The sequence below is a fragment of the Oncorhynchus mykiss genome, chromosome 9 (genome assembly GCF_057628025.1).
Source record: "Oncorhynchus mykiss isolate SJ-2025 chromosome 9, ASM5762802v1, whole genome shotgun sequence".
In the NCBI taxonomy this organism is placed as follows: Eukaryota; Metazoa; Chordata; class Actinopteri; order Salmoniformes; family Salmonidae; genus Oncorhynchus; species Oncorhynchus mykiss.
The window spans coordinates 19,955,847-19,983,115 of record NC_143030.1 but is presented as its reverse complement, the minus strand read 5'-3'; the positions used below and the strand labels follow the sequence as shown (position 1 = coordinate 19,983,115).

General features: G+C 47.1%; 1 protein-coding gene and 3 non-coding genes across 8 annotated transcripts; all 4 read right to left on the bottom strand.

The window, feature by feature from the left end:
• Positions 1 to 61: 61 nt before the first annotated feature.
• acin1b (apoptotic chromatin condensation inducer 1b) lies at positions 62 to 27,216 on the bottom strand. Of its 5 annotated transcripts, none has more exons than XM_036987458.2 (16): positions 27,003 to 27,216; positions 25,518 to 25,583; positions 25,106 to 25,217; positions 23,329 to 23,417; positions 21,178 to 23,184; positions 20,642 to 20,718; positions 11,509 to 11,647; positions 4,775 to 4,820; positions 4,482 to 4,618; positions 4,177 to 4,326; positions 3,918 to 4,086; positions 2,973 to 3,226; positions 2,613 to 2,720; positions 1,900 to 2,260; positions 1,610 to 1,710; positions 62 to 1,523 (listed from the first exon to the last, which is right to left on the bottom strand). In XM_036987458.2, exons 1-16 carry the CDS (start codon positions 27,135 to 27,137, stop codon positions 1,125 to 1,127), a joined length of 4,350 nt encoding a protein of 1,449 aa, XP_036843353.2. In that variant the 5' UTR covers positions 27,138 to 27,216; the 3' UTR covers positions 62 to 1,124. The 5 variants fall into 5 exon arrangements, with proteins under 5 accessions (XP_036843353.2, XP_036843356.2, XP_036843355.2 ...); XM_036987461.2 differs by having other exon boundaries at positions 1,610 to 1,698; XM_036987460.2 differs by having other exon boundaries at positions 4,482 to 4,615.
• LOC118966193 (small nucleolar RNA U6-53/MBII-28) lies at positions 20,982 to 21,081 on the bottom strand. Its single transcript, XR_005053459.2, has one exon. It is a non-coding gene; the product is annotated as a small nucleolar RNA U6-53/MBII-28 (small nucleolar RNA).
• Positions 24,616 to 24,717, bottom strand: LOC118966194 (small nucleolar RNA U6-53/MBII-28). Its single transcript, XR_005053460.2, has one exon. It is a non-coding gene; the product is annotated as a small nucleolar RNA U6-53/MBII-28 (small nucleolar RNA).
• On the bottom strand, positions 25,704 to 25,803 carry LOC118966195 (small nucleolar RNA U6-53/MBII-28). Its single transcript, XR_005053461.2, has one exon. It is a non-coding gene; the product is annotated as a small nucleolar RNA U6-53/MBII-28 (small nucleolar RNA).
• Positions 27,217 to 27,269: the final 53 nt, after the last annotated feature.

The following is a 27,269-nucleotide window of genomic DNA, read 5'->3' as shown; positions in this document are numbered from 1 at the left end:
TCCATGGTTGACTCAACAGTACTGCCTGACAAAGACCATGTGATAAAGAATGGACTAACACTTAACTTTGCATATATTTTAATTTGTACATTCAGCACTTACAGGAGACAAACAAAAGTTTCAAACTAAAATCATAAAATTAATATTAAAACGGTAGATAATTAAGTTTCACTCTCATCCAATGATGAATGACTGGATAAAGACAAATGGGACAGTTATGTCATTCCAGTGCCACACGGATTCTTTCAGTGCTTTTGGTTACCCTCCCCACCCAAACCACCCATGACAGTATGCATGCCAAGTGTGCGTCTATGAAATCAGTCCCCCACCTCACACAAATGTCCCTACCCATCTGACAAGGCAAAAGGACAGTTTCGTAGTGTGATTTCAGTGTAATGACATCACCGGCTGTAACCTTATTGTGTGGAGAGGGATATCAGACCACCACACACTAGAACACCCATCCAAGGCTGAGATGAACGAGATTCATCATAAAACATCAAAGGAGAAAATATAACCTTCACATGAACCTACAAAGGGCATTGGTACGGGTAGTAGAAAAAAATTACTTCAGAGGATTTTGGAATAGTAAAATTGTTTGTAGGCTGGTCTGCTATTTTTAAATGGATTATTACTTTGTTCCAAGCCTCAAGAGTGCCGCACACATAAGCTAGAGGGAGCCAAACCCCCACCCTTTGTTTCCATCTCTGGTTAAAATGTAGGACTATTTACAGAGCTCAGCATAGGCCTCTCAACTGCTTCGTATGAGGAAGACCCACATACACCCAATACGTGGGCAGACAGACAGACGACGGAGGAAGAGAGAATGTCCATTCCCAATACTGTCAACGAGGGCCTGCATACAGGAGATAGGGTACCATTTAGGAGCCCTTTTCACTTCACTAACAATCAACATGTGACCAGGTAGTTTATACATGTAAATGTGAGGAGGGCTTTTCTAAACTGGAGTCTCCCTGGCCTAAAGGACAGTCGACTAGTAAGGAGGAACAGACCATTACCATGGAGATAATGGAAGTGTTTTAAGGTGAAAGGAGGGGGACATGATTGCATCCTTCATTTTTCCCCCCGTCCCTGCCTCCGTCTCTCCGTCACTGTGACCCCGCTCAGCGGCGTCTGTCTCGGAGGTTGCTACGGCTACGGGAGTGTCGGAACCCCGACAAGGGTTTAACATCGGGACCTTTGGGTTTGAAACCACCAATGTCCTTCCTCTTGTCCCCGTCCCTCCCTCGCTCCCCCTCTCTGTCCCTCCCTCGCTCCCCCTCTCTATCCCTCCCTCGCTCCCCCTCTCTATCCCTCCCTCGCTCCCCCTCTCTGTCCCTGTCTCCCTCAGATCCCCGGACACTCCCACCCCCAGTGCTGACCGCAGCGCCTCCCTCCTCTCTACTTTTCATTCTCTCCTTCTTCTCCTCCTCTCGCTTCTTGTCCTCCTCCTCCTGCTGTTCTTTCCGCCTCCTCTCTCGTTCTTTCTGTCGCTCTTCCCGTTCCTTCCCCCTCTGGTTTGCCTGGAGATACCAACAAAGGTAATTAATGACAACACACACACACCTATCAAGTTGTTGCATTATGACTGAGTGTGTGTGTCTCAAACCTGTTCCTCAGTGAGGGGAAGCCAGTATATACAGGGAGCTGCTTTGGTCTTATTGAAGAGGTCGTCTAGTAGTTTGACAGGAGGTTCATCTGTTGGAACAGCTCAAAATGGAGGACGGGGGAAGAGAGTGAGCGTCTGAGCATCATATCTATAGGCTACGAACACAGCTAGGACATTATGAGGTGTTCACTAGCATGATGTAGTAAAAATACAGACTTTCAAATGTCTGTTTTAATGTGCTATCAGACAGCAGGAGCTCCTGCAAGGCATAAAACCCCCTCTTCTCTCACCCTTTTTGTCGGTCTTCTTCTCCTTCCCTTCCCTCTCCTTTCGCCTCCTCTCTCTATCCAGGGAGCGAGATCTCCTCCCTCTCTCCCTCTCCTCTCCTGGTTTGCCTCCGAAGTCTCGCACCTTGTCCCGGTCCCACTCGCGTTCCGCCCTGGTCCTCTCCCGGCGTTCCATCTCCCTCTCTCTCTCCGCCCACTGGTCCCGCACCCCTCCGACAGCCCCGCGGTCCGCACGCCCGTCCCGTTCAGGCATCAGAGGGGGCAGCCCCGCCGGTCGGACTTTGGGACCTCCAGGACCCACGGCAGGCTGGGGCCGGTGCTCCTCTCTGGGGTCCACGGTCAGCAGACCTCTGTGGAAGTCCAGCTAGAGAAGGGAGAGAACCAGGGGTAGAAAGGATGAATTAGAGGAAAATAGGGGGGAGAAGAGAGGAGAGGTTAATTTCTACATGGGCAGCAGTGTTGCCCAGGGTTTGGTTGAATGTGTGTTAAAATATATGATTTACTCTCTTTATACACGTGATCTACACACCATAAACCGAGGTATTCATTCTGTTGGCCTATATTCCTTTAGTCCTAAGTGAAGCGCCAGCCAGGTCTTTCCCAAGCTACTTTATAATGATCCCCATCAGTTCATCAGGGCTATTCCTGGGATCATAGTGTTTACTAGTACTATCCGGTTGTTCCCTGTTGGGTGCGAGAGGGTAGAGTAGAATTACCTCGTTCTGCTCACAGAAGTCCACACTGAGGACCTTAGGGTTGCTCTGGGGCCACTTCACCCTGTGTAGAGCAGCTCGTGTGGCCACAGCCTCCTCTGTGCTGGAGTACTGTGGGGGGGGGGAGAGACAGGTCAACAAACAATGGACAATTCTTTGAGAAACAATGGTGTGGTCTTTCAAAGCCATCAGGACTCAATTAAGTCATTTGGGAATAAATGATCTGACAAGACTTGATTCTCAGACAAGACAATAATAACTGGTATGAGAGAGAGCGAGAGAGACCGTGTGAGAGAAAGAGTGAGAGCCCGGGTGAGAGAGAGAGCCCGGCTGAGAGAGAGAGCGAGAGAGAGAGCCACTCACAGTGACGTAGCAGTGAGATTTGATCTTGTCGATCCAAAAGCCCTCCTCCACCACAGAGCCTGTCCTGTTCAGCAGCTCCTTCAGCTGGCCCAGGGTGAAAGGTCGCACCAGGTTACAGACGTGGACGATGTTGGAGACTTTGCCTCTGGGAGGAGAGGGCAGTTTGTCTGTGCGGACTGGATCGTCGATGGTAACAGACACACCAGACTTCTGCTGACTGATGGAGCGACGCACCAGAGTATCACTGGGAGTGACTGAGGGTGACAGAACGAGAGGAAGGAAAAGAGAGAGCAAAATGAAAAGGGGAAAAAAAGAGAGAAGTGGGAAATTAGGAAAGAAAAGTGGTTAAGAAGTTTGTCACATACACTACATGACCAAAAGTATGTGGACACCTGCTAGTCAAACATCTCATTCTAAAATCATGGGCATTAATATGGAGTTGGTCCCTCCTTTGCTGCTATAACAGCCTCCACTCTTCTGGGAAGGATTTCCACTAGATGTTGGAGCGGGGACCTGCTTCCATTCAGCCAATTCATTCATTCATTCAATGCAAATTAAGTACTTTAAAAAATCATACAATGTGATTTTCTGGATTTTTGTTTTAGATTCCGTCTCTCACAGTTGAAGTGTACCTATGATAAAAATTACAGACCTCTACATGCTTTGTAAGTAGGAAAACCTGCAAAATCGGCAGTGTATCAAGTACTTGTTCTCCCCACTGTAGGTAGTGTATTTGCCTGAGAGGCTTGGGAGATTGTGTTACACTTCAGAACTGCTGTGTGGTAATTCAGGGTTGGTGTCAAATCCATTTCAATTCCAGTCAATTCAGAAATACACTGACATTCCAATTCTCCTCAGTGCTTTTCAATGAGGAAAATGTCAAATTGGAATTTGTTTTACTTTCTGAATTTAAACGGTATTGACCTCAACCCTGTGGTTTGTTACCTTTCTTGGCGTTGGCGTCGTGTGTTGTGGAGGACTGACACACCATGCCATCTTCTGAGTAGCTGTTCTTTCGCTTCTCTTTGTGTGTCCTCTCACGCTCCCGTTTATTCTCCTCCTCTTCCTCCTCTCGTTCTCCCTGGCCATTCTCATGGCTTTCACCTGGGACTACCTGCGAATAAAGGAGAGAAAACTAATCACTACAGCGGATTGCAGGACGATACTAATAATACCACAGTGGCTTTCTGCATGTACTCCCCACCTGTGTGACGGTGCGTCTGATCTTAAGGTCTTTGTCCAGGCCCTGGTCCTCCCTGGTGGTGGAGGTGTCCTCGTCCCCAGACAGCTGGCTGTCGTCTGGGTGGAGATCCATCACAGCCTCCTGACTGGGCTTGATGTCTGGGATCAGAGACTGATGGGGGGGGGGCAAAAAAAGGACAATCACTTTGAATGTAACTTTGAACTTATGTTCTTTCCGAAGTGAAACGTAGTGTTTTTATTCATCTTCAATGTGTTGCTGTTTGTCCAGAAGTCAGTGGAGGGTCAGAATGCATGTCCCTCCAGTACCTTCAGAGAGTCTGTGGTGATGCTGATGGAGGGTTTCTTGGTGGTGACGGCCGTGCAGGATCCCCACCTCCTCTTCCTCCCCGCGGCGGTCCCAGACTCTGCCTCTCCTGCTCCCTCTGGAGACGTCTTACTGCCTGCTGGGAGAAACAACAGGTTAGTATCACAGATTGTATGACGGTGATAACGTGAGGGGGGACTTTAACCCTTTTTGATGGTCAATTACAGATTGAAGACATAAAATTCCATGTTCACTGAGGTGAGAATCTGTAACAAGGTAAAATGGTAATACTCACTGGTTAAAGAGATGTTGCGTGTGGCCAAAGCTTTAGGAGTGGTGCTCTGGAACGACAGAGACATAACACATACCCCAGGGGTGTGGGGAGAGATCAGACCCACATACTGGGACTAAACAGACTGAACAGAGAGAGGAGAGGCGGGGGGTCGGAAAAAGGCGGGGAGAGACAGAGGAGAGGCGGGGGGATAGAGAGAGAGGAGGGGCGGGGGGACAGAGAGGAGAGATGAGGGGGGATAGACAGAGGAGAGATGAGGGGGGATAGACAGAGGAGAGATGAGGGGGGATAGACAGAGGAGAGATGAGGGGGGATAGACAGAGGAGAGATGAGGGGGGATAGACAGAGGAGAGATGAGGGGGGATAGACAGAGGAGAGATGAGGGGGGATAGACAAAGGAGAGATGAGGGGGGATAGACAGAGGAGAGATGAGGGGGGGATGGACAGAGGAGAGATGAAGGGGGGGAGATAAAAATGTAAAAACAACTTTATTTAACTAGGCAAGTCCGTTAAGAACAAATTCTTATTTTCAATGACTGTCTTGTTCAGGGACAGAACGACAAATTTTTACCGTGTCAACTCAGGGATTTGAACTTGCAACCTTTTGGTTACTAGTCCAACGCTCTAACCTCTAGGCTACTCTGCCACCCCGATGAGGGGGGATAGAGAGAAATGGTTGACAGACTCCTATTAAACCACATAAGGAGAAGATGGGGGGGGGGCTTGGTCGATACAGAGAGACTCCAGACACGTTCGCCTCCACCTTCGTTCAAAGAACACAGGGAGGTGATCACTAGAGAAGGACTGAATATACTCCTGCTGTGTGTTGGTGTGGCTGTAGCACTAAGAAATCACTAGACAACTAATGTACACCCCTCCTTGTGCGCATTAGTTATAACTCCTACTGTGTTACTGTGGGGGTAGCTAGACTAATCACTAGACAACTCCTACTGTGGGGGTAGCTAGACTAATCACTAGACAACTCCTACTGTGGGGGTAGCTAGACTAATCACTAGACAACTCCTACTGTGTTACTGTGGGGGTAGCTAGACTAATCACTAGACAACTCCTACTGTGTTACTGTGGGGGTAGCTAGACTAATCACTAGACAACTCCTACTGTGTTACTGTGGGGGTAGCTAGACTAATCACTAGACAACTCCTACTGTGTTACTGTGGGGGTAGCTAGACTAATCACTAGACAACTCCTACTGTGGGGGTAGCTAGACTAATCACTAGACAACTCCTACTGTGGGGGTAGCTAGACTAATCACTAGACAACTCCTACTGTGTTACTGTGGGGGTAGCTAGACTAATCACTAGACAACTCCTACTGTGGGGGTAGCTAGACTAATCACTGGACAACTCCTACTGTGTTACTGTGGGGGTAGCTAGACTAATCACTAGACAACTCCTACTGTGGGGGTAGCTAGACTAATCACTAGACAACTCCTACTGTGTGTGTTGGTGCGTTCCTGTAGACACGGTGGTAATTCACGGAATATAATCCTGTGGTGTGGGTGTCGTGCACAAACCGAACACATAGAAATGAATACGTGAAGGGGTCTAATTGAAGGCCTCAAGTAGCTTTCCTCTGCTACACTGATCCCAGACCTCAGCTGGTTGAGTAGAAGACTGACGTTGACTAATACCGTTCAGCTCCAAGTGGAGTGACACCGGGCGTTGTGTTAACGCATCTTCATGGGCCCTGGGAGGTTAACGCTCAGACCAGCAGACGAGAGGAGGACACCCTGGAGCTGATCGTTAATAATGACTTGAGTGTCTGGCTCTTCCTGTATGTGTTAAAGCAGAGACCGGCTATACTAAACTTCATTATGGCAGTTACATGTCGTTGTCCTTACGTTTGGCATTTACAAAAGGCCTGTGTTGGCGGCTGAAAATGTACATGAAATATTACAGGAACTAATGTAGCGAGTCGCTGTTTGGGTCGCAACTGTGTTCGATGTCACAGAGGTGGAGGGGTGCCGGAGACCTCGTCTGTCAGACCAGAGACACCTGAACAGGTCTGGGCTGATACTGCAGTTCCAACAGAGTGGACGGTGATCTTGCAGGAAATGTATGCAGACACTTAGGATCGGCTAGATACCTGCTTTAGGAGATCAAATTAGGATGTGTTTTCAATCAAATTGAAAGTGTAGTAATCGTGAGTTTAAAAAAGGGGTTGTACTGAGTTACACATAGCAAAATGAAGTCAATCCTCCGGTCGTAGAAGTAAACGACCAAAAAGACCTGAGAAGAAACTAACTGACATTTCCTGAACAGTTGTAAAAAAAAAAATAATACATAAAAATATACATCTCAAATAGAGAGAAAAATTACAAGTCATTTCCTGGTACCATTGACACCTGATTCCTCACTGGCTTGGCTATGGCTCAACCGCACGGCAGTGTGTACTGTATCTAGGCAACAAGGGTCCAATCAGGGAAGGCAGAGGTGTGAGGGCGGGACTCGATTTGAATGGTGATTAGCAGGCAGGCAGGGATCTTAACCTTGGACTTTTTTGACTGGTGCTTTGCTTGATAGTCATTTTGCCTTTTGCTTGTCAGGCAAGGGGTTCAATAATTGTTGGTTTGTCATTTAATATTGGTAGAAGGGGGACAAAACTTTGGAAGTCCCAATATAAACAAATCGGGTAGCTTGATGTCCATGACAGAACTTGCATGCCCTGTAAACTTGAAAAGTTCCAACTGAAAAACCTCTGGTTGTGTAATAACCAATAGTCCAATGAGATCACAGATTAAAGTTTAAATCCATAGCGGCTCGTGTAGGGTCAAAGTTCAGTGAGAGGGAAGCCGTAGGGAGATGTTCAATAGGTTCAAAAAATGTAATTACATTTTAAAAAGCTGTGAATTCAGTTTGTAGGCTATAAACACTTATACTGATGACTTATTCTGTGTGTGCACTGCCACCAGTTCTACTAAATTATGTCCTTTTGTCTTTGATGCAAGTGAAAGTTCAAATCAGATCCAGAAGGTTGTAATAGTCTATGATGAGGATTGACCAGCCGATCATGGTCCAGGTTGGCTGCTGGCCTGGCAGGCCAAGCCAATAGGAGCATTCGGAACAAGGGAATGAGCCAATGAAAGGGCCCATAGCTACAAAACAGTTCCATATTTTCTTGCACTCAGAAATGGTATTTTATGAAAAAAAAGGTGGAAGTTCAAAATAATGTTTTAAATCCACTTCAATAATCCATTTGAGTGTCTACATTGAAGACACAGCTGGGAGATGCACAGGAGAAAGTCTATTTGGTGTCGTTTCAGATTACCAGGCCGTGATGATATCTGGGTGGGCCTCAGTGTGTAGGTGGGCCCTGTTCATTCAAGTCCATGAGGCAGAAAGGCACCTGCCTGATTACAGTCCTCTCGCCCAGTAGGGGGCATACTGGCATGGAAACGAGGATTAACAGCAGGAAGTCATCGTGTCTGTGATAAGTCTGTTTTCCACGTTCTTGTTTGCAGGTTGGCAGAATATGCTCCTTCTCTCTCGGTGTGGGCGTTGCGAGTAGCTGTCGCTTTAGTTTCTCCACAAAATGGCGGAAGGGAGGGCGACGACAGCAGACAACGTCCCCCCCCTCCCCCTCTCTCCAGCAGGCAGTCCAGTGAGTGGGATTCCCTCCCCAGGGTTATGTTGCTGGTTGCTGTGACAACAGAAAGCCTCTGGTGTGATGTTATTGTGTTCCTGCTGGCTTGGCTGGCTCAGTGAACGACTGGGCTGGAGGTTAGGGGTGGCTTTGGTTCAACCTCTGGTTCTTTGACTGGCTCAGCTCTGGGCTTTGGTGGGTCGGTGCTGGAAGCTTAGAGGGGAGGCCTTGGTGGGCCAGGCTCTGGGTCTGTGCTGGAGACTTAGAGGGGAGGCCTTGGTGGGCCAGGCTCTGGGTCTGTGCTGGAGGCTTAGAGGGGAGGCCTTGGTGGGCCAGGCTCTGGGTCAGTGCTGGAGGCTTAGAGGGGAGGCCTTGGGTTTCTCTCTGAGGGTAACTCAGTGATACCAGGTGTAGTAGTAGTGGTCACTCTGGGGCCTAGCTCAGGTCCAGCCGAGGCGCTTGGGCATAGCGGGACAGGAGTAGGAGGAGTAGTAGTAGTAGTAGAGGAAGAGGAGGAGGTGGTGGCAGTAGCAGTAGTACGCAGGTACCATTAAGGGCAATGGAAGAGGCATGGGCACCTTCGTAACAAAGCAATCAATGGGGTTTTAAAACAGCAGTCACACCAAAAGAAATAAAGAGATAATGGGAATGAGAGAGCGAGTCAGGAGAGAGCGAGCGAGCGAGCCAGGAGAGAGCAAGCCAGGAGAGAGCAAGCCAGGAGAGAGAGAGACAGAGAGTCAGGAGAGAGAGAGAGTCAGGAGAGAGAGACAGGAGAGAGAGAGAGAGAGAGACAGGAGAGAGACAGGAGAGAGAGAGAGACAGGAGAGAGAGTCAGGAGAGAGACAGGAGAGAGAGAGAGACAGGAGAGAGAGTCAGGAGTCAGGAGAGAGAGAGAGACAGGAGTCAGGAGAGAGAGAGAGACAGGAGAGAGAGTCAGGAGAGAGAGAGAGAGAGACAGGAGAGAGAGTCAGGAGAGAGAGAGAGAGACAGGAGAGAGAGTCAGGAGAGAGAGAGAGAGACAGGAGAGAGAGAGAGACAGGAGAGAGAGAGAGAGACAGGAGAGAGAGAGACAGGAGAGAGAGAGAGAGACAGGAGAGAGAGAGAGACAGGAGAGAGAGAGAGAGACAGGAGAGAGAGAGAGACAGGAGAGAGAGAGACAGGAGAGAGAGTCACAGGAGAGAGAGAGACAGGAGAGAGAGTCAGGAGAGAGAGAGAGAGTCAGGAGAGAGAGAGAGAGTCAGGAGAGAGAGAGAGAGAGAGAGTCAGGAGAGAGAGAGAGAGAGAGTCAGGAGAGAGAGAGTCAGGAGAGAGAGAGAGAGAGAGAGAGTCAGGAGAGAAGTAGAGAGAAAAGGAGGGAAAGCTGAAGAGATATTTGATGCATCTCTCTCTGCACACTGTCAGGGGCTATTACTCATGCAAACCCTGAGGTCACCCCCCCCCCCACACACACACACACAGTGAGGGTGAGCCCTTTCAAAAGAAATTGCTTCGCTGAATACCAATTACATTAGTTTATAATCAGAAATATGTAAAAGCACAGAATGCTCTGAATTTCTCTCAATGGACTATCGTCAATCAAAATGAGGGGTCCGTTCAGCCACTGAATACTGTTGGTTTACCCTACTGGATCTGACTAACAAGAAGGGAAGGAAGGTTTACGCTCATTTCAAAATGGCCAACCAAATACATTTAACTCCGTTTCCCCTTGATGGCTCTGAACCCAAACCAGCTGCACGCATGCACCATCGTACATACATGTATTCTGTCCCCCAACACCAAACACGATCAAAACACGCAGGTTAAAATATCAAAACAAACTCTGAACCAATTACATTAAAATTGGGGACAGGTCCAAAAGCATTAAATAGTTATGGCAATTTAGCTACCTAGCTTGCACTTGCTAGCTAATTTGTCCTATTTAGCTAGCTTGCTGTTGCTAGCTAATTTGTCCTGGGATATAAACATTGAGTTGTTATTTTACCTGAAATGCACAAGGTCCTCTACTCCGCCAATTAATCCACACATAAAATGGTCAACCGAATCGTTTCTAGTCATCTCTCTTCCAGGCCCTTTCTTCTATTGACTTTATATTGCGATCGGCAACTTCCATAAATTAGATGCATTACCACCACTGATCTCCTTTGTCTTCAGTCACCCACGTGGGTATAACCAATGAGGGTGGTTACGTGGGTACCTGCTTCTACAAACCTATGAGCAGATGGGAGAGGCAGGACTTGCAGCGTGATCTGCGTCAGAAATAGAACTGATTTCTATTTTAGCCCTTGGTGTCGCAGACGCTCGTTGGCGTGCGCGAGCAGTGTGGGTGCAATAATTGAATAACAGGGATTTCTACATTTATTTTTGCAGCGCCTGCGTACACGACGCGAGCTGTGTGGTCAGCCTATTAGGAGACTGTGTATGGTCATTAGAGGATTTGGAAAATGTTAAATGCATATTTATGTGCGTGTGTGTGAGTATTAGTTTAGCTTGTGATAATAATGAGCAATGTGACTGTAGATTAGCCTGACTCATCCCCTCTCTCACACACAAACACCCCCTCGCACACACACGACCCAACGACATCGATGTGGAGCATGCATGTAGTCCGTGTGGAGGTCATGTCTAATTTCACACCCCATTAGAGATGAACCACCTGCAGTCAAGTCGCTAAGGCAACTGCTCTATGAAAACCTCCAGAGTAACGTGTGTGTGGCATGTCAATGTGTGAGTATCTAATCGACATTCAGCTCAAAGAGGTTAGGTTAGTTTGTTAAGTCCCATTTGCGGAGAGAAGATTCTACCTATGGGTATTTGAACTGTATCAAACTAAGCCATAGTAACAGGGGGGTTAGTAGGTTGGTCCACTGTTAACCTGAAACATCCACAACTATCCATCAACGGACGTTTTAACTGTCGCAAACCAGGGCTGTGTCCCCATTGGCATACTATTCCCTATAGTGCACCCTATGGGCTCTGGTCAAAACAGGGTAGTGCACTATGTAGGGAATAGGGTCCCATTTGGGACACATCCTGTACCAGACTAAGCCATAGGACGAGGGGGGTTAGTTCCTGAAACATCCCCCCAGTTATCCCCATGCTCCCAGACCCCCACCTCTCCCTCTCAGCGACCTTACCTCCTCCATGCGGCCCTCACTGTTCTCTGGGTCCCCTTCGGGGGTGGGCTGGGGGGCCCTGGAGTCCTCTGGATCTGGCCTTTCCACCTCCATAGGGCCAGGGCCGGACGGCTCCGACAGGGAAGACTGCTTCTTCTCCCTGGGGGGGGGGGGAGAGAGAACGCGCGAGGGGGAAAGAGAGCGAGAATGAGGATAGTAGAGAGATGTATTCTCATACAAAGACCTGAATAAAGAACGTCATCGTAAATGATCTATACATAGATAACAAACAACAGCAAAGAAGCCGGCTCGTCCTACCTACAACCATTAGCCATGAAAGCTAAAAACAAAAAAAAAATCTAGTAGGAAGGAACAAAACTGTGACCATCATCAAAAAGCAGAGAGGATTAGATAGATGAGTCTACCTCTAGTAAAGAGAGTCAGACACACAGAGGACAGATCGAGAGAGAGAAGGTTGGTTGAGGCCAGTTATCTGGGACAGTGCAACTATAAATAACTTACTCACACCAGAATACAGCCAACTGACACCCAGCGACCCAGCTACGAGGTCACAAATACTCCTCAAAACAAACTCCTGATTCGGTCAGTCACACACACTGATTGACCAACCAAGACATGCACCGCTGTCTAACCAAAGATCACACGCGTACACACATTGAGATCACTTACAGGGTCATCCTAATGTCACTGACTGATAACCGATTCAGACCCCTAAAGCCTTCCACATCCTCCACACCAAAAAAAAGGCGAAGTCATTGTTCTGCGCATGTCTCTTACGCTCTCCGAAAACACACCTGCCATCTGAGACCTATGAGAGGCCAGGGGACAGATGTCAACTAGACCATCACCCCAGTGGGGCAGCAGTGGAGGAGAACCCGGTCCCTGATGTGATCATTAAGAGTATGTGTTTGTTGGGACGAAACTGCCTCTTTGCTAAAGAGGCCCCCCATCCCCCTTTATATAATTAAACCCTTACTCCACACTGACCACTGGTAGTCCATGTAGTACCCTCAAGAGACAGCCTAGCCAGTTGGAGAATTATGACACACCTTAAGGGCACACACCCCCACAATTGCCAACAGATGTCTTGTGTATTAATGATCTCCCATGGTGACACTTGCTCATTAGCATCATGAGCAGTATTCTTTATCATGGTCACGAGTTAGCAATCTGACACCAGAGTCATATATTTATACATGGATCTGTCTGACACCATCTCCTCTACACGACAATAACTAACCTGACAAAAGAAGCATAAAAGACGACAGAGGTGTTGGACAATGAATCAGTCATACCCACCTCTCAAATGAGACAGAGTCGTTACCTACACTGGATTCATATAGTAAGACAGCCAGTGTATCTACACTTGCACTGGCTTCCCATAGAGAGTGAGACATGCAGTACACCTATACATGCACTGAAGTCATACCGAGTACATTCAGATAGAAAATGTCCCTTAAACATCCATTGGATTCACAGAGTGTAGGTGAGCTTTAGTACGCGCACGCGCACACTCACACACACAGCATAACCTGAAACATGTTAAGACAGTCAAGGAGGAAGGAAATCGTTGTTTAATTCATAAGCTTAAAAGCTTCTGCATGATTCTCAGTATGACGCGTTTGATCCAGCCACGACCAGTTTTATTACTTACTTACCTGCGTATAAGGATTCTCTGGTACTAGTAAACTTGAGTGACTGGAGTTACCCGGTATCTCCCATCCCCTCCCCCCAACCCGAGTCCGATAGATCCACACCCCACGTGGACGCGGAGAGCGACACTCACGTGCACGACGCATGTATGTAATGTAACAATTCGTGTCAGTCTAGTAATTAAAACGCCCACCACTGACAGTTAAAAACGTGTGTGGCGACAGTTAAACGATCATTTAATTAGGACACTAGGCGGGCAGGGTGAACGAGCGGTTGAGACATGACACAATCAGCACTGGCAGCGCCTTAGCTACTACCGGTGAAGCCAATCTAGCAACGTAATGCCTATCCTTTCGCTCTCCATCTTACCCGTTTTCGGTCCCTTCCGACAGCATATTGTCTGGCTGGAACCGCGGACACCTAACGCTCTATCGCAATCGGTTGCTCCACGGATTGAAACTGAGGACGAGAAATCCTTATGCGGCTGCCGGGTTTGTGCACTGCGACGGTATCAGAGTAGCAACATACACGACGGCCATATTGGATAGCGAGCCGAGAGGGGAAACTAGCCGGGATCCTTGGGACCTCCAGCTCTGACGTCAGCCCATTGAAGTTTACATCTCAAAAGATTCGGGTTATTGTTGTAGGGGTTATTATGGAAAAGACGAAGCGGGATGATTTACTACCCCCCGACGCTGTATGGAGGTCTGACAGTGTCGAACTACGTGAGGCTTCCTTTTATCGTATAGAAGTTTCGTTATGTTTTAGCCTGTTACAAATGTACTGGTAAGTGGATGGCATCCCGGCTACTTGGAGAAAAACGACAGCTGTGTGCCTGTTGTTCACACGCGTATCTGCCCTCACTGGCTACAACAGTCCCACCCGATCTCCCAGACCTTCAATAATTGAGGACGTGTATTTCTATTGTTAGAGCGGTCACCCTGCTATTTTGTCAATATAATAGATACTATTTGGTTAAATTTAGTGAAGGGACGTCCCAATCTAGAATTGCACTAACCCGTCTCTCTTCGGCTGTGGGGTGCCTCATTAAACGCCTAACAATAAATACCACTGCCACTTCCTTTTCTATAACTAGTAGTCGCGAGTAAGCGTTTTGACCGTTCACAATGCTGTCGGTAAGTGTAGGGACGATATTTTTTATTTTACCTTTATTTAACTAAACAAGTCAGTTAAGAACAAATTCTTATTTTCAATGACGGCCTAGGAACAGTGGGTTAACTGCCTGTTCAGGGGCAGAACGACAGATTTGTACCTTGTCAGCTCGGTTACTAGTCCAACGCTCTGACCACTAGGCTACCCTGCCGCCCCATATTGTAACAACGAACTTGGCAGTAGTAGAGTACCAGTAGCTACAATGGATCAAGCTAAGACACTGGTGTTCTGGCCAACTTAATGTGTCATCTCTATATGGAATAAACAGTTAACATTTTCTTTACAATAAATCCATGTGTCATGTCATTCATCAAAACCCATGAAACATACTTCAAGACACTTAATGATAATGGGGCAAGAGTTATTTAACTAGGCGTGTCAATTAAGAAAATTCATAATTTACAATGACTGCCTACACTGGCCAAACCTGAACAATGCTGGGCCAATTGTGCAGCGCCCTATGGCCGGTTGTGATACAGCCTGGCTTTGAACCAGGGTGTCTGTAGTGACACTTCTAGAACTGAGATGCAGTGACCACTGCCCCACTCGGGGGCCCAACGTGGAAAAGTGCAGTTTTCCGACCCATATCTCATGCCGGCTCAAGTGTAATCATGATTGCGTTCTGACCGTACGGGTAGGGTGGGTATCTTCTGGCAAAGGCAAGACACATAAAACATATCTGCACACACACATTCACACATGTTCTAATGGTGCTTCCTGTTTTTATTATAATCTAAACTCACAATCGCTACATTGAGACGTCCATCCACACCTGGAGTCCAATCATCCATCCACAGATCAATGACCAGGGCCCGGTTTCCTTCCTACAACGGCCAAAGATGTAACATGCTTTTCTCAAAACAACACGCATGTGTCCATACTTATAGTATCGAAAGAAAGGGAGCACTGAACTCTGATCAGTTTTCTCCATTCAAATCTTACCAAACAATTATTTTACAATACTGATGACGGATCAGCTCCTATCACCACCTATAGCTGCAAATATTGAGGTGGCTTATTCTAGTTGCTTACCCAATCAACATGCACTAAATCACTGATTTGGCACATCATTGCACACATGTTGGGCTACACATGAAATATAGCGACAAATTAGTATCAAAATAGAAGTCAATTGAACATCAAATGTATTTCATTATGATTACCCCGGGCCCGTACTGTTTATTTTAATGCAGTCATCGCAATATTCATTTGAAGCATCTTTTTATATGTTACTAGTTTGTATAAATTGCAAAGACATTGGCTACTTTGTTCTGAAGTTATCAGAGGTCAGAGAGAGACATATAAACCATGGGATTCTATGTTTAGCAGAGATGTGTATAAAGTGACGCGCGGAGGGCAAACATACATCTAATGTCACACTTAGCTGTTCAACGAGTGGTCTGAGTTAGGCGTTAGATTACGAGCAGGTTCAAGTGCGACATTAATAACATTGGTTTTGGGAAATGGTTCAGAAATGTAACAATGCTCCTACGAAGGTTCTCACGATGACTTAGGAAGCTTTTGGGAAACCGGGCCCAGAAGAAAGTGTTAAACATGTTCAATTCCAAAGAAACATTCACATTACAGACAACTGAGGCAGGGATGATACAGGGGGGATCTATTCATGTCGGCCCGGGCGCACATGTGTGTTTTGGACCAGCTTTTGCACCTTTATAGGGTTAGGGTTCACAAACGCCTATATCTCCATGTTACAGCTCTTGTTTACGGAAGACAGACGGAATCACCTGTGTTAATTAGCAGTATCTTGTGCCAGCAGCATACCACCCTGCATACCACTGCTGGCTTGCTTCTGAAGCTAAGCAGGGTTGATCCTGGTCAGTTCCTGAATGGGAGACCAGATGCTGCTGGAAGTGGTGTTGGAGGACCAGTAGGAGGCACTCTTTCCTCTGGTCTAAAAAAAAATATCCCCATGTGATTCGGGACACTGCCCTTTGTAGGGTGCCGTCTTTCGGATGGGACGTTAAACGGGTGTCCTGACTCTGAGGTCATTAAAGATCCCGTGGCACTTATCGTAAGAGTAGGGGTGTTAACCAGGTGTCCTGGCTAAATTCCCAATCTGGCCCTCAAACCATCACGGTCACCTAATAATCCCCAATTTACAATTGGCTCATTCATCCCCCTCTCCCCATTCCCCAGGTCGTTGCTGCAAATGAGAACGTGTTCTCAGTCAACTTACCTGGTAAAATAATTAGCTACAGTCCATTTGGAAAGTTTTCAGACCCTTTGTCTTTTTTCCACATTTTGTTAAATTACAGCCTTATTCAAAAAAAATTAAACTCAATCTTCACACAATACCCAAACAAAGTGAAAACAGGTTTTTAGGAATTTTTGCTAATTTATATTAAAAAAAAAACAGAAATACCTTAGGTAAATAAGTATTCAGACCCTTTGCTACGAGACTCAACATTGAGCTCAGGTGCATCCTGTTTCCATTGATCAACCTTGATGTTTCTACAACTTGGAGTCCACCTGTGGTAAAATAAATTGATTGGGCATGATTTGGAAAGGCACAAACCTGTTTATATAAGGTCCCACAGTTGACAGTGCACGTCAGAGCAAAAGCCAGGCCATGAGGTTGAAGGAGTTGTCTGTAGAGCTTTGAGACAGGGTTGTGTTGAGGTACCGATCTGAGGAAGAGTATCAAAACATTTCTGTGGCATTGAAGGTCCCTAAGAACACAGTGGCCTCCATCATGCGTACATGGAAGAAATGTGGAACCACCAACAGAGCTGGCCTCCCAGCCAAACTGAGCAATTGGGGGAGAAAGGCTTTGGTAAGGGAGGTGACCAAGAACCGTTTGGTCACTCTGACAGAGCTCTAGAGTTCCTCTGTGGAGATGGGAGAACCTTCCAGAAGGACAACCATCTCTGCAGCCCTCCACCAATCAGGCCTTTATGGTGGAGTGGCCAGGCGGAAGCCACTCCTCAGTAGAAGGCACATGACAGCCCACTTGGAGTTTGCGCACCTAAAGGACTCCCAGACCATGAGAAACAAGATTCTCTGGTCTGAAGAAACGAAGATTGAACTCTTTGGCCTGAATGCCAAGCGTCACATCTGGAAGAAACCTGGCACCATCCCTAAGGTGAAGCATGGTGGTGGCAGCATCATACTGTGGGGATGTTTTTCAGCGGCAGGGACTGAGAGACTAGTCAGGATCAAGGGAAAGATGAACGGAGCAAAGCTCAGGACCTCAGACTGGGATCACCTTCCAACAGGACAACGACCCTAAGCACACAACCAAGACAACACAGGAGTGGCTTCAGGACAAGTCTCTGAATGTCCTTGAGTGGCCCAGCCAGAGCCCAGACCTGAACATCTCTGGAGAGACCTAAAAATATCTGTGCAGTGACGCTCCCCATTCAACCTGACAGAGCTTGAGAGGTTCTGCAGAGAAGAATTGGATAAACTCCAAATACATGTGTGCCAAGCTTGTAGCGTCATACCCACGAAGACTTGAGGCTGCCAAAGTGCTTCAACAAAGTACTGAGTAAAAAGGTCTGAATACTTATGTAAATGTCATATTTTAGTTTATTTGTAATCAAATGTGCAACATTTTCTAAAAACCTGTTTTTCCTTTGTCATTATGGGGTATTGTTTGTAGATTGAGGGGGAAAAAAGTGATTTAATCGATTTTAGAATAAGGCTGCAACTTAAAATGTGGAAAAAGTCTAGGGGTCTGAATAGTTCCCTAATGTATCTAGCATGCTCTCTAGCGTGCTCTGAACACCTGTGTGTAAAGTCCTATTCACACAGGATTAGTTTTACTGGGGGAGATAGGGTTATGGAATTATGTGCAAGAGCACAAATCAACATATCCATCATTAAGTCCTGTCTGAATCTGCCACGTCGGTCATTTTACAGTAATAATTCAAGCCGAAAAATACATAAAAAAAAGTCAAGTCCTCTTATAGTACTAATCTAGTGCAAATCGACATCCCTGTGTTTTGAGAGAAATGTCTGAATTTGACAGGTGTGCCTGGCAGTTTGAGAATTAAAATAGGCCTAACTGAATCGATCAATTGATGCTTAAAACGAAGTGCTGCGCATAGCCCATAAAGAGCCTACACGTGTCAACTTTTAGTGAATGCCTTTGTTTATACGTTCTGTCAATGAATTGAACATTGCCAAATGAGTCAGTGAAAAAAAGTGTATTTAATGCAACCCATGCTGTTCATAGATCACAATGCAGCCTTCCAACTAAACTACATTTTTGGAAATGTCAAGTTCACCTTCTCATCCATTGTCTTAAAATGCATCTCAAGTGTAAGTACACTGTTTAGCGCACATGTGCAAGCTAGGGGGCATGTAGGACATCTACTGCAGATCCAAAATAATGATTAGGATCACACATTATGGCGACTCTACACCAAAGATGGCTTGGAATGGTTTAGAAACTTGGGAGCCAAGCTCAAGTTGTCAGTGCAGCCTGTTACTGCCTGGACATGCATAGAATACAAACCGCCAGGCAAATTCCTTCAGAAGACATTTTTTGAAAAAGCAATAACGGGACATGTCATCCAAAAATGTATACTTTTGACTCATCTGTCCATAGAACATTCTTCCAAGAGTCATCCAGGTGCTTTTTGGCAAACTTGCATAAACTTTTTGGACGAGATGGGTCCCATTATGTCTGGCGAAAACCAAACACTGCATTCCACAGTAAGAACCACATACTAAAGGTCAAGCATGGTGATGGTTTGGGGATGCTTTGCTGCCTCAGGACCTGGACGACTTGCCTTAATAGAAGGAACCATGAATTCTGCTCTGTATCAGAATTCTACAGGAGAATGTCAGGACATCTGTCTGTGAGTTGAAGAGCAGCTAGGTCATGCAGCAAAACACACAAATAAGTCACACTTTTTGGGGTTATTTGTAAACTCAGGTTCCCAGTATCTAATATTAAGTTTCGGTTGAAGATCTGATAAAATTCAGTTTTTAAAAAAATATGCAAAAATCTGAAAGGGGACAAATACTTTTTCACAGCACTGTACAAATCGGTAATGCATTGGAAAATGTATGTGTGCAAATATTAGCAGCTCACCAAGGGTTTGTTTTGTGAAGTGTGTGTGTCAGCGTTTCTGTTCTGAAAATGTGGCGCTGGACATTTGACTGGCAGCATTTTAATTTACCGGTACATTTCTCAGACCCATATGCATTGGGTGCGTAACCTGATTAGGGTGTCTGCCCACGGTGCTCCCAAATTCATACAACCGGTAGGCCTAGGAGACATTGAAAAATATATATATTTTTTTTTGAAGGCAATGAGTCTGATGCAAGAGATCAAAACGTTTAGCTTAAAAAATGTTGATAAACTTATTTCTTAACATTATTAGCGCAGCAAAGTTCACAAGTCAGGAGGCCGCGGGCGAATGTGGATTTTGCCAGAGGACAGTGAAAGCAAGTTGAAAACCAATAGAACATGAGAGAAATAGGCTCCTGGTTTCAATGGCATATGGAAGTATTTATTTTAAATAATTGCCTCCATGGATAGCGTCGGATTTTGCCTAAGCTACTTTGAAGCAAGCTAAAACATGCCTCATATCTAGTAAAATGTTCAGGTTTCAAACAAACAGGTAAATGCTTTCAAAATGCATACTGCCTCCAGCTCATTACAAAGTGGTGTGTGACACTGATGAAGCCTGCCTTCCTTGCCTATGCATTTAAATGGTTAACGGGAAGCGCGCTTCAATTACCAGTTGAGAAATAAAAAATATGACCTCTTTAATCGTGGCCAAAAAACGTTTGAACACGTGATTGCATTTGGAATTGTGGCGTAATGATTATACAAGTGCTGTCTGATTTTCTTCTAAAAGGGCTCCGAGTCTGTATGCTGTGCGTGTGATAAATAAATAAATATATTTGTACCTTTATTTCACTAGGCAAGTCAGTTAAGAACAAATTCTTATTTTCAATGACGGCCTAGGAACAGTGGGTTAACTGCCTGTTCAGGGGCAGAACGACAGATTTGTACCGTATCAGCTCGGGGATATGAACTTGCAACCTTTTGGTTACTAGTCCAACGCTCTAACCACTAGGCTACGCTGCTGCCCCAGATACATAACCAATACACACACACATCATTTAGTGGAATTAAATTGGCGTAAATTAACCATGACCAGTCAAACTTATTTACATCAACAGGCGACAATTTTATTTATCGCCTTCATTTGTTCAACAGCCAAAATCCAGCTATTACCGGCTAACAGAAACCCTGGTGTGTGTGTGTGTAAAGAACTGCAAGAAGTGTGTGCGTTGTGAGAGAAACTCAAATGGTATTATGGCTGACCTGGAAGGCTGTTTCTTCTCTCCTCCTTTTTCCAGTCTTCTCCTTTCATCCCCTCTTCCTTTTCCCGGGACAGATTTCTGAGAAACAAATAGAATGAGCAAACGACAGACTATATATGACAAAATATCAATGCGCCGTGTTAAGAGACAAAAGCAAGAAGCCACTTCTGTAGCAGTAAAGAATCCCCTTTTTATACGATTAAATTAAAGCATGTCGAGAAAGATTACTGGGATTGTATGAAGGAAGAGGGGTTAGTATTTCAAATTATTCTGTTCCATAATATAAAGAAGCATGTCACAGGTGGTGAAGCATCTTTCACTAGTTCTCCTCAGCCCACACCGACCCAGTCAGTATGAGAAGGTGAGTTTAACTCACTTGCACCCAGAGACACACTGTCAGTCTGGTGCATCAGTATTAGCATGGCGGGATCATCATCGGAGACTAACGTCTACACTGCTCTAGTACTGACGGGTGATGGCAGCTTGTCATTGCAGAGAGAAAGATTTGATTGACACCTGGATTAGCCAGTCACTAACCTTTTTTTTGTCCCGGGAGGAGGTGGAGCCAGAGGAATGTGATGAAGAGGATCCAGAATCCGAGTCAGAGGATGAAGAGTCGCCGCCGCTGGAGGGCGACGACCTCCTGTCGCTCACCCTCTTCCTCTGCCTGCACCGCTCTTCTTCCTTCTTCCTCACATCTTCCTTCCGCTTCTTCTCTTCTTCTCCCTTACCTGGGTAAGAGGGGGGCAGAGCAGGCCCCATGGGCTCAACCTCAACAGCCTCTTCAGGTCCTCTTCTCCTGGTCTCGCCGGCGGCTTTCGGTGTCACCTTTTCTGCCTGGCTGTCACTCTCCTTCTCCATCTTTACAATTTCTCCAGTTTTCCATCCAGGCTTTTCCGCGGATGCCTTGTTCGGTGAGGTGACCTCTATGGTGTTGTCTGTGTCCTGCTGGGCCCCTGAGACGAGGACTTCCTGTTTGAGGGGGGGTTCCCCTGGCGTGGTCACCACCACAGACCCCTGTTGCCCAGGTTTGGGAGGGGGTGCCATGGAGCCGGATGAGGTGTCGGAGAACATGCGGGGCTTCTTGGGGGCGAGAGCAGGCAGGCAGGCGGTTGAGCCGGGAGGGGAGGAGAGGGGTTCGTCCCTGCCGAAGGGTGACTTCTTCGGGCTGTCCCCCTGGTGCACCGCAGGCACCTCTGACCCCCCAGACCCAAACGGCAAGGACACAGACGTCACATCACGACCGTGCTTCCATGGCGGCAGGCAACTCTCACTCTCTACCTGTTTCTCCGTTCTCTTCTGTGCCGTCTCTCCAGATGTACCCTGGGGCTCCACGGTGAGGGTGATGCCTGGGACAGCTGCTCCAGACACCAGAGAGAGAGGATGGAACTGGGCCCCTGATCCAAACATAGACACTGGTGCAGGGACCTCGGGTACAGGGACGGTTCCGGAGTGCTCTGCGCTGCTGCCTCCGATGTGGGTGATAGCAGCCCCAGGGAACAGGACTACCCCAACCCCCGGTCCTGCTCCTGGGACGCTGCTACTGCCATCTGGTCCGGACGACTCCCCACCAGGACCTGTCTGGCCGTCTGAGGCACCCTCACCTCTCTTCCCGAATGCTCCCTCGGAAGCCATCTTGCGGGCGAGCAGGGAGAGGGGTCCGGGCCGCCGCTGGGCCAGGGGCTCTGGGCTGCTGGAGCGGGAGCTGGAGTCAGAGTCGTGCCTCTGGAGGCCACCTGAAGGGGAGCGGACGGCTACCCCAGCCCCTGCTCCTTCTGGCTCCTCATCCATGTCGGGCGGGCTCTGCTTGGGCGTGTCGGGTAGAGGAAAGGAGAGCTCTGGGGGAGGGGAGGGGGGCGGGGTGGGCTGGCGGAGCTGCATGGGGGGCTGGTGTACTACCTGCTGAGGGGGGATGTGTTGCGGAGGCTGGAGCTTGCGTCTGGACCTCTCTCGGCCCACTGGGATGCTGGGGGAAGGCTGCTGGGGCCGAGGGGGAGGGGAACGTCCTCTTCCACCGCCACCGACCCCTCTTCTTGCCCCCGCCGCAGGTCCCCACTCATCTTCGTCCTCCTCACTGCTGTCATCATCATCGCTGTCTTCCTGGACGCGGTTACCCCCGGCACTGGGTGCTGCCCGAGCGGAGCGGCTGAGGTGGAGCACATAGTGGGCGGGTCGGTCGTCATCCGCCGGGGCGGTGCCTTCATTCTCAAGGGCCTGGACGCGGGGGGGCATGGAGGGTGGCAGGCCCTGGCGCTCGGGGTCCCCCAGGACACGCACAGACAGGGAGGCCACAGCGCGGGGTGGTGAGGGGGTGGTGAGCTCCTCGTGGCGGAGGCCAGCGTGGAGTGAGAGACGCTGCTGCGTCCAGGAGCCAGGGATGTCAGGGGACTCCTGGGGCATGGAGCCTGGGCCAAAGTGTGGTCTGCGAGACATCGTCCCTTTGCCCATACCCTGGGACATTATTCCTTGCCCCATCATCATTGTCCCTCCCCCACCTCCTTCCTCAGCCCGGGTCAGTGGGGGCTGAGAGGGTATGGGGCAATGCTGAGGTAGAGAGAGAAATTGAGACTGTTAGCTAGCCTGATATGAACACATGAACAAGAAATTATAGGAGAATAAATATATCTTGGACCGTTCGAATGTAATTGCCTTTTGAGCGCCTTCTGCTCCTGTGTGTGTGTTACTGACCTTGTCAGGATGGTAGGAAGCACTGTCGTTGTCCTGCTCTGTGTCCTCCTCCTCCTCGTCCTCGTCCTCCTCCTCTGGGCCTGTTTCCCCTGAGGGGAAACAGAGGTTAGATGTTAGGGGTCAGAGTTTGGAACTGGGATTTCTGCAGTCTCAGACTCTGCACTACAACTCAATTGGGAATGGAGAGAACAAGAAAGACTACTCATCCAACATACCAAAAATAACCTGGTATATACAAATCATTTAAACTGGACAGCTTTATCGCCATCTCTACATTCAAGACTCAATAGGGGGGCTCCCGGGTGGCGCAGCGGTTTGAGGCACTGCATCTCAGTGCTACAGACCCTGGTTCGATCCTGGGCTGTATCACAACCGGTCGTGGTGGGGAGTCCCATAGGGCGGCGCACAATTGGCCCAGCATCGTCCGGGTTAGGGTTTGGCCATCATTGTAAATAAGAACTTGGTCTTAACTGACTTGCCTTGTAAAATAAAATAAATAGAAATCATGAACACTCTTACGGACACTTGTGGCTGCTTCGTGTGATGCATTATCGCCTTTACTTTCTTGCCCGTGCTGTTATCTGTGCCTAACAATGTTTGTACCATGTTGTCATGTTGTGTTGCTGCCATGATGTGTTGTCTTACATGGCATCCAAACCAGCTGCACGCGTGCACCATCGTGCATAAATGTATGTTTTCCCCCAACACCAAACGTGATCACGACACGCAGGTTAAAATATCAAAGCAAACTCTGAACCAATTACATTAATTTGGGGACAGGTCCAAAAGCATTAAACATTTATGGCAATTTAGCTACCTAGCTTGCTGTTGCTAGCTAATTTGTCCTGGGATATAAACATTGAGTTATTGTTTTACCTGAAATGCACAAGGTCCTCTACTCCGACAATTAATCCACACATAAAACGGTCAACCGAATCATTTCTAGTCATCTCTCCTCCTTCCAGGCCTTTTCATCTTTGAACTTATATGGTGATTGGCATCTAAACTTTCATAGTATTACCACGATGACCATAAATACAGTTCGTCTTTCAATCACCCACGTGGGTACCTGCTTCTATAAACCAATGAGGAGATGGGAGAGGCAGGACTTGCAGAGCGATCTGCGTCACAAATAGTTGTTCTTAACTGACTTGTATAGTTAAATAAAGGTTTAAAAAAAGGTTAAAATAAATAAAGACAAGCTGTTAGTACACCTTCGGGTAAAATAATAAATATATTAAAGTGGTTATTGTGGTTTATTCCTAGTAGTTCTCCTCAGCCCACACTGACCCAGTCAGTATGAGAAGGTGAGTTTAACTCACTTGCAACCAGAGAGACACACTGTCAGTCTGGTGCATCAGTATTAGCATGGCGGGATCATCATCGGAGACAATAAGGACTTGGGGACATTACATGGTGCAAGAGGTCTGAGATTGGCCCACTATCCATATATGCAGATGACAAGGGCACTCAGCTATTAGGCCACTGTTTATATGCAGATGTCAATGGCACTAAGCTAACTGCCCTCCATTCATTCACTGGTATCACTCTACAGCTGTTAACTGCACTAAGCTATAGGGCCGTTGTACATTGTTCAGATAGAACGCAGACTTGAACTACATGTCCAAACTCACATACCACTTACAATGCATGCCCAAAACCTTGCTTCAGTGTGGATATTGGAACAGACTACTATGTTCCAATGTCCACTCAACACTAGCATTCTATGTTAAGTAGTGTGCTAGTGTGGATATTAGAGCCTGGTTGTGTGTCTTACCATCGGCCTCTGCCGCCTCCCGGGCCTCTCTCTCCAGCCTCTGGCGAAGGAGCTCCTGCTGCTGAGCCAGGTACTGCTTTATGAAGCTGTTCTGGCTCATCTCCTCCCCAATCTGAAACATAAGCACATTAGAAAGCAGGGAAGGGAAAGAATAGGCTATCTGTACGTTTTAATGATACAGGACTGATTTTCACCACAATCTAAAACGATAGACACAATCAGTAAAATGATCACCTTTGTGCATTGAACGGTACAGGTTGGATTATTTTCTAATTCACGTGAGGGTAAAAAAATATATATATCTGGTCTGAAACACACAGATGACTGACAATTAAATCAGGTAACCTCCGTAATATTGCCTCTACGTCTAGTACCGACTCTCCAAACAGTAGTGTATTGCTAGGTCTCTTACCTGGGAGTTGGGCTGGAGCCCAATGTGGGAAGTGGAAGTCTTCTTAACATTTTCCAACATCAGAGCCTAAAACAGCGAGCAAACTACTGGTTAAAACACATCAAACACAAACGTAACCATGCTGTTGTGTTTTCACAGAAATGCAGGCTAATAAGAGCTATTGATTTATTCTCCTCAGCCCACACTGACCCAGTCAGTATGCAAAAATGAGTTTAACTCACTTGCACCCAGAGACACATTGTCAGTCTGGTGCATCAGTATTAGCATGGCGGGATCATCATAGGAGAGAATAAGAAAAAAGCAATACAGACAGTACTAAACATTTAACATTTACATTGTAGAAAAACTAACCAAATTATTGGAGGCACATACATGAAATCAGTCAACAAATATAGCATCCTAGACAGGACAACAAGCCCATCTTCCCATTCCAACTCCAGCAGCAAGTGATGCCCAAAACTCGTCAGTGGTCGGAAGCATGGTCTCTGAAACACTCTCTGTCCTGCCCTCTGGAGCTTCTCTTCTAATGAACAGACCCGTTTTAATTCTGTATAGGCTAAATAGGGAACGTAGAAGCGAAATTGATCGTTGGCCTGTTGCATAGGAGGAGGGGCATCATTGGAATGGGTAAATCCAAATCGACTTGGGTCATTGAGTTTCTAGTGCCAAACAGTTTCGATCGCCCTTCCACTGACATTTGCAAACCTTCAGCTTGCATTCTATTGGAAATTCGGAAGAATAGCCCATTTTAACACACAGGATATTGCCCATAATACAAGTATAGGAAACTGCATGGCTGATTGAAAAACGGGTCGTTATAATGTATGACATTATTTGTGATTGCTGAGCATTGTGTGCAATTCTAAGTTAAGACACTTATGAGGCAATTATAATGCAATTGGGAAATGTATTTTTCTAATGATGGTGTCCAAATTAATATTCAGCAGTAACAGTAGTTTGCTGGAAACCTAACGTTTTTCAGTGGTGGTAGTGTTAAGGAACATTTTACTTAGTTAAATAATATAGCTAGCTAATTGAAGAGAAAAATAAAATCAACTTCACGTTAATTATCTAAAACTAAGCTAGCTAATCACGTAGCTAGCGAGTTAATGTTCCTATAAACAGCGCATATGGGCAGGCGCGTACCTAATCACCCTGCCCCCTTTTCCTCTCACAGAGCGCAGGCCCGACGACAGAACTGCTGCTAGATAGTTCGCTAGCATTAACACACGCTCCGAATGGGCCTTCAGTTCGGTCCGTGCAACACATCTCAACTTTGAAGTGTGTTGCACCACAAAAGACAATTATACAATTGGTTCGACTTATTTCAACACACCGACGGATAATTTGCCAGACCTGAAATCCTCCGAACGCGTGCCTAATATTATTGATTCCCGCACCCGAACCACGGCCTATAATTCACTCTCGCCTCCTGCTTAACTTGACCAGCTCGTCGGTAGAAGCAATAACTGGCGCCAAACTTACCCCCTTCAGTCGCTTAATGAGCGCATTTTTTGCCCCGCTTTTAGGGAGGTGTCGATGCTCCAAAGCGGCTTTCAAATCCGCCACACGGAGCGATTGTAGCGATTTACCATCCAGCGTAACATCTTCATCCGCCATTTTGCTTTCCTGCCGCTCTGTCGACTCACGGGAGCTCCAACAGGCGTCGCTACGTCCTCCGAATCCCCGCCAACGTCACGGTTCGGCAGTCCCCGGAGAGGGTGGAGAGACCTTCCTACTGTAGTTACCAGC